The 6,958-nt window shown below is 41.8% G+C and overlaps 1 protein-coding gene across 1 annotated transcript; it reads left to right on the top strand.

The window, feature by feature from the left end:
* Positions 1 to 1,840: 1,840 nt before the first annotated feature.
* Positions 1,841 to 2,960, top strand: mplkip (M-phase specific PLK1 interacting protein). Its single transcript, XM_086271950.1, has 2 exons — positions 1,841 to 2,268; positions 2,673 to 2,960. Exons 1-2 carry the CDS (start codon positions 1,945 to 1,947, stop codon positions 2,784 to 2,786), a joined length of 438 nt encoding a protein of 145 aa, XP_086128076.1. The 5' UTR covers positions 1,841 to 1,944; the 3' UTR covers positions 2,787 to 2,960.
* The last annotated feature ends 3,998 nt before the right edge of the window (positions 2,961 to 6,958 follow it).

Genomic DNA, 6,958 nt, shown 5'->3' with positions numbered 1-6,958 from the left:
ATACATATTTAGGCAGAATTTTGCAAATATCCATTTTTCATTTTTAGCAGCATAGTACTTTTTTCCAGTTATTTTTTAAAAGTCAGGTCAAGGCTCCAAAAGCACAAAGGCGATATGAGGGTGGCTCACAGCAGCTTTTGTCTGCTGGATCATTTTAGTTCAGCGTCTTTCCTTTGGTTATATTTCTTTAAGAGTTCAAAATGTGTTAATTACATAAATAAAAGGTAATTTTCTCTGTAGCACTTCGTGGATTTCATAAGCAACACACCTTAGTTGCTCCGTGGATTCTTTTAAAAAGCAGTTAAAAACTTTTCTTTTCAAACAAGTGTTACACCCCGGCCTAGGCAACCGGGGTGCAACGCAGGAAAATAAAAATAAGGCAACAACACACGAGAAAAAAACTAATACGGGCTTCCACAAATCGTCCCAAAACGAAAGTTTCCTTAAAGCAAAATATGATATTTATTTACAACACACCACAAGGCGCCAAACTATTTACAACGGGGGGGGGAAGATCACGACCATGACATACAGAAACACAGGGCTTAAATACATAGAAGGAGCAATTAGGGAATGGACCACAGGAGGGAAACACAGCTGGGGCAAATTAGAACTGACGAGACAGGGAAAATGTAAACTGAACACACTACGATAACACAGATTTTCAAAGTAAAGCAGGAAATACATGACAGTCACGCAAAAACAAAACACTGACACACCGAAACGTAACACAAGCCTTTTGTTGTACGTATTTTATATTCTTTACATTATTTACATTTGATCTTTTACATTGTGTATAATGTCTATTGATTGTATTGTTTATTTTAATATTTGTGTGCAGCGCTTTGTGACTGCCTGTCTGTGAAAAGCGCTTAATGAATAAACTTTACTTACTTACTTTAGTTGTTCACACAAAGCATAAAGGTAAAAATAACAACATATACAGTGTTATTTTCACTTAATCAGCTCTGTAGTTAAGGGATCTTTTTATCATTTACGGATTTTAGCTAAAGTCAAGTCTTACCTTTGCAGGAACGATCTAGAAAGAGTGGTCCATGCTTTTATTACTTCACGGCTGGACTACTGTAATTCCCTCTATGCTGGCCTAGATCGTTCCTGTCTACATCGCCTTCAACTGGTGCAGAACGCTGCCGCTCGCCTGTTGACCGGTTCAAAAAAAAGAGACCACATCACTCCGGTTCTCTGCTCTCTCCACTGGCTCCCAGTTGCTTTTAGGATTGATTTTAAAATCTTACTGCTGGCTTTTAAGGTTTTAAATGGCACTGCACCTTCTTACCTGTCAGAACTCCTTAGTACTTATCGCCCCAGGAGATCTTTGAGGTCAGCCGATCTGATGCTTTTAGATGTTCCCAGGTATAAATTAAAGACAAAGGGAGAGAGGGCGTTTGCTGTGGCTGCACCCAGACTGTGGAACAGTTTACCTCCTCACGTCAGATTCTCCAAAAGCCTAGAAACTTTTAAAACTGCTCTTAAAACTCACCTCTTTTCATTGGCTTTTAGAAAGGTTTAATTTATTTGTTTATTTATTTTTTATTTGATCAGCGAGGTGTTTTACGAAATTGTGTTCTATTGTATTTTTATCTGTATTTACTGTACAGCACTTTGGTCAGCCTTGGTTGTTTTTAAATGTGCTCTATAAATAAACTTGACTTGACTTTAGATTTCAAAAAGTATTTGCGGCTCCCAGTTTTCTTTTCCGTGGAAACCGGGTCCAAGTGGCTCTTTGGGTGTTAAAGGTTGCTGAGCCCTGCTTTACACGGATATGAACAGAACTGTTCACCCTGCGGTCCGCTGAGCGGCGCTGCAGTCTGTGGGCGGAGCTGAAAGCTGTGTTTCCGGTTCCGGCCTCCTAGTGTTTTGTTGTGTTGTTCGTCGTTCTGTGGCAGCAGTTTAATTCTCCTCTTCCGCTCTTTACCCGTTCACATGTTCCGCGCTCCAGACAGACATCAGCGGAGTCCCGGAGCTCCACGACCGGCGTCCGGCTGGGGCTTCCCCCGCTCCCCATACGGAGGCTCCTCGCGGAGCTACTCCCCCTACTCTCCGGGATCTCCAGGCTACTCTCCGGGTTCTAATCGAGGATACAGAGACGGATCTCCAGCCGGGTTCGGAAACGGTTCCGGGGGGTTCGGAGATTCTCCGGCCGCGTTCGGCAGCGGCTCGCGCGGTTTCGGGGGTCCGATGCGGCGCAGAGGGGACGGTTTCCGGCGGCCACAGTCCCTCAGTCCAACTTCAGCTCCGAACTTCAAGGTAAGGATCCGAGGCTGGATCAGAACTGGCAGCACTCCCAATCAGACAGCCTGATCGGTACAGATGATCCGTGAGTCATTCATAAGTCCGCCTGATCATTAATAAGATCGATTTCAGGTGACTCTTCTTTGTCTTGGGTGGGGGTCATGATCAGCAAGAGGTCGTCCACCTGAGGACAGGCGGAGGTTGCGGGGAGGGGGGGGGGTCACTCTCACTGTAATCTCAGAGCAGAGAGAAGCAGATGTAGTGAGTGTTTAATAAATAGATGTTAAACCAAAACTTCCTGCAAAGCTGACTCCGTTAGCGAGATTTGTCACGTGACCGAAGTTCTTCAAACAAACTGGGACATGTGAGAGACGTGTGTCTGTGACGTGTTTTAAACGTGTCATTGCTGTGTGTTTCAGTCTTCAGACGCGCCCGTGCAGAAATACTTCAGCCCGTCTATGATGCAGGATCCGTGGAAAAATCTGCAGCCCGTAACCACCGTGGATGCCGCTGCTGCCAGGCAGATCACATGACTGGAAATACTACAAGTGGTGACCACATGACATCACCAGCAAGGATCAATAACTGATGAGACGAACTGAAGTTTTTAGTCAGATGTTTTAACCTTTTTAAAAACTGTTTTTAAACTGTTTGTGAAAAGAAGTTTTAAGTTTTTAAAATATAAAAAGTTAAAATTTTTCTTCAAATCTTCGTTTGTTCTTTAAGCTCTGAAAAGAAAAGGAAAAGGTGATCCGCATCGACTCTGTGCTCTGCATAATTTAAAATGACAAAAGTATGTATGCACATACAAGGAACTGGGCTCTGGTTATTTAAAGAACAACGAGCACACACGATAGCGACAGCAGCAACACTGGGTGTGTAGTGGCAAGAATATGCAGTATGTATGACAGTACAGGGGAGACAATACTAAAAGCCAGGCAATATTACGTTAAGACTGAATTTAATTGTAGGAAAACTCACAGTTAACAGTCCAAACTATGCTTAAAATGAAACTGAGGGGTACGTGGACAAGTTCACATCTGCCTTATCAGAAGTCAATCAAAAACTACATTCATGAAAAATCAACTCTTCTGTTTAACATGAAAAATATGTAAACAATTTAACATTGAGCTCTTACTTATTGAGTACTTTGATTTTAAAATAATAATAATAAAAATGCTCTCTGCAACTTAGAAATAAATCCAAATGAAACAGCTTGAAGGATTCATCCACGTAAACACAGCAACAACATAAAGTGCTAAAAACTACACATGCAGCCCTGCAGTGGAACACTTTGTGCAACCTGAAAAAGGGAATTTACTTATTAAATGTTACATGTTGGAGTGTTTTCTCAGTGCTTACCTTTCAGTTTCCACATTAGTGTGCAGAAATACAAGCTTGTCCATGTGGTCGGCTCTCAGGAATAGGGCAGGGCAATATGGCCAAAAATATTTATCACTAGATATATTTGAAAATTTGTGATAACAATATGACTGACGATATAATTGATGTGAGACAAAATAGATAAACAGACGCAGGAAGTTAACGTGTTGGCACCGTCATACGTGTTCCTGCAGAGCAGGGCTGTTTACCTGTTAGGTCACCACGGTAACCAAATCAAATCACTTTTATTCAAATCAAATCACTTTTATTGTCACATCACATGTGCAGGTACATTGGTACCTGCACATGTGAGTGAAATTCTTGTGTGCGAGCTTCACAAGCAACAGAGTTGTGCAAAATACAATAATGTAAACAAGCAAAATACAAGAATGGCTACATCTGAAACTAATAAATATATGTACAATATATAATAGTATATGCATTTCTGGATGTGTATACTAAATATTTTTCTACGTGTGTGTGTGTGTGTGTGTGTGTGTGTGTGTGTGTGTGTGTGTGTGTGTGTGTGTGTGTGTGTGTGTACACATATTTTACAAATTAAATAGAGTAAACAATGAATAGAATATATAAAATAAAATATACAGAGTGAGACATGTGCAAAACAGTGGCATTACTGTACAGTGTGGAGTGCATAATGTTAAAGTTCCAGTAGTGAAGCTGAGGTGTCTATGACGTGTTCAGCAGTCTGATGGCCTGGTGGAAGAAGCTGTCTCTCAGTCTGCTGGTACGGGACCGGATGCTGCAGAACCTCCTTCCTGATGGAAGCAGTCTGAACAGTTTATGGCTGGGGTGACTGGAGTCCTTGATGATCCTCCCCGCTTTCCTCAGGCACCGCTTCCTGTAGATGTCTTGGAGGGAGGGAAGCTCACCTCCAATTATCCGTTCAGAGCACCGCACTACTCGCTGGAGAGCTTTGCAGTTGTAGGCGGTGCTGTTGCCATACCAGGTGGTGATGCATCCAGTGAGGATGCTCTCAATGGCACAGTGATAGAAGGTCCTGAGGATGCGGGGGCTCATGCCGAATCTTTTCAGTCTCCTGAGAAAGAAGAGGCGCTGCTGCGCCTTCTTCACTGTTTTGTTTGTTTGTGGTCTGCGGTGTGCTGGTTTTCCCTCTAAAGTCTGTGATCGTGTTTAGTCCCTGCCACATACTCCGAGGGTTGTCAAACTGTTGCTCCACCCTGTCCCTGTACTCACGTTTGGCTGCTTTGATCGTCTTCCGGAGTTGGTAATGTGCGTGTTTGTAGTCCGATGTGTTCGCGGAGGCAAAGGCGGTGCTCCGTGCCGCGCGAACATCTCCGTTAATCCAGGGTTTTTGATTTGGGAAGGATTTAACTGTTCTGGATGGGACGACATCTTCCACGCATTTCCTGATAAATCCGCAGACTGAGTCTGTATACTCATCAATGTCCCTAGCAGCCACGTAACCAGTGCCCATCAGCATTTTAAATGAGCTGATTCAGTGTGCCGAACACCAAGCCAAACAGGAAGTCATCTGCTTCAAAGTAAAGGTTCATCCTAACATTCACGCTGGTCACATCATCGATCTACCCGCTGAGGGACGGCTCGAGCTGAACATTGATCATCCTTCACATCAATCACATCTTAAGTGTGATTTCATAGCAGAATGAACACCGTCACTCTCCGTCAATGGTTTAATTGGAATGTTTCCGGGGGGTTTTCTTCTCCCCCGCCCCCCCTCTTTTTTATGCTGCTCACCATTGTCCTTGGTTTCTTTCTTTTTATTTTCTTTCACTACTTCGATCACCTGCTTCCAGACTCATCCACAAACAACATCCTTTATTTCGACACATACGCACAGCACGATCATGCATAGTCATGCGCTCAACAGCAGCACATTTGCATCAGTCAGACAGCGCACACAGTCGTTTAGGATACACACACTTAAGCCAAGCGTACTCATATTAGTAAATATGCATACACATAGTCAAACTCAGGGAGCATCTCGCCACACATTTTTTCTCTCTCTCCTTCTCTTTATTTACGAATAAGTGACGTATTCTCTCCACCTGTCTAAGCAACGCACACAGCATACATCCCTAGTTATACACAGTCATCTATGGGGGCACTGAGGTTTGTTACATGGAATATAAACGGAGCTGGCTCCAGAGAAAAGAGGTTAAAAATATTTAACCAACTCAAAAAACTACAGGCAGATGTTGTCCTATTACAAGAGACCCACAGACCTCTTAGAGGTTCGAATGAACTTAAAACACCTCAGTTTCCTAATGTGTTCTCAGCTTGTTATAATTCTAGACAAAGGGGAGCAGCAATTTTAATACATAAAAATATTAATTTCACAGTACTCGATACAGTTATAGATCCAGAGGGCAGATTCTTAATCATTAAACTATCTATACTTGATAAAAAGCTATGTATTGCAAGTGTATATGGTCCAAATGTTGATGATCCCTCATTCTTTCACGGTTTTTTCAGTGCACTCTCTGAACACTTAGATGGCACACTTGTTCTTGGAGGTGACCTCAACCTTGGACTAAATGAAGACATGGATAGGCTCAATACAGCGGGAACTCAGCGTAATTGGCAGTCCACAAATATAATCAAACAGTATATGAGCGACTTTGGTCTTTGCGATGCATGGCGCTCCCTTCACCCCACCAGTAAGGAATATACTTTTTTCTCACATGTCCATCACTCTTACTCTCGTCTGGATTATTTTTTGGTCAGCAGCTCACTGCTGAGCGAGATTTCAGACACTGAGATTCACCCTATAGCTGTCAGCGATCATGGTCCTGTATCTTTAACACTAATGCACAAGAATAATACTACACCAAGAAAAAACTGGAGATTTAATATATCACTACTTAAAGATGAAGACTTTATTAAATATTTTAAAAAAGAGTGGACTTCATATTTGGACTATAATGACACTCCCGGAATATCTGCTTCTGTTCTATGGGAAGCAGGGAAAGCTGTGATGAGAGGTAAAATAATTTCTTTCTCATCACATAAAAAGAAAAAAGAAAACAAAAATATTCAGGAATTAGAAAAAAACATCAAATCACTAGAAGAAGCCTACGCGTCCCACCAAGATCAGGAAACATTGAACAAAATACGCAAAACAAAACTAGATTTAAATGAGATAATTGATAAAAAAATAAAAAATAAAAATTCTTTGTACAAAGACTACACTTACAAAATAATGAACATGGTAATAAATCCAGTCAATTTCTAGCAAACCAGCTAAAAATAAATAAAGAAAAAAACAACTATATGTGCTGTTCAAGATTCATCTGGGAACACAGTATACAGGGAGTGCAGA

The sequence above is a fragment of the Aulonocara sp. 'chitande type north' Nkhata Bay genome, linkage group LG18 (genome assembly GCF_057382095.1).
Source record: "Aulonocara sp. 'chitande type north' Nkhata Bay isolate Kocher_YH1m ecotype deep benthic linkage group LG18, A_spYH_male_GT1.1, whole genome shotgun sequence".
In the NCBI taxonomy this organism is placed as follows: domain Eukaryota; kingdom Metazoa; phylum Chordata; class Actinopteri; order Cichliformes; family Cichlidae; genus Aulonocara; species Aulonocara sp. 'chitande type north' Nkhata Bay.
The sequence above is the reverse complement of the archived record's forward strand: the minus strand, read 5'-3'. Positions and strand labels throughout refer to the sequence as shown.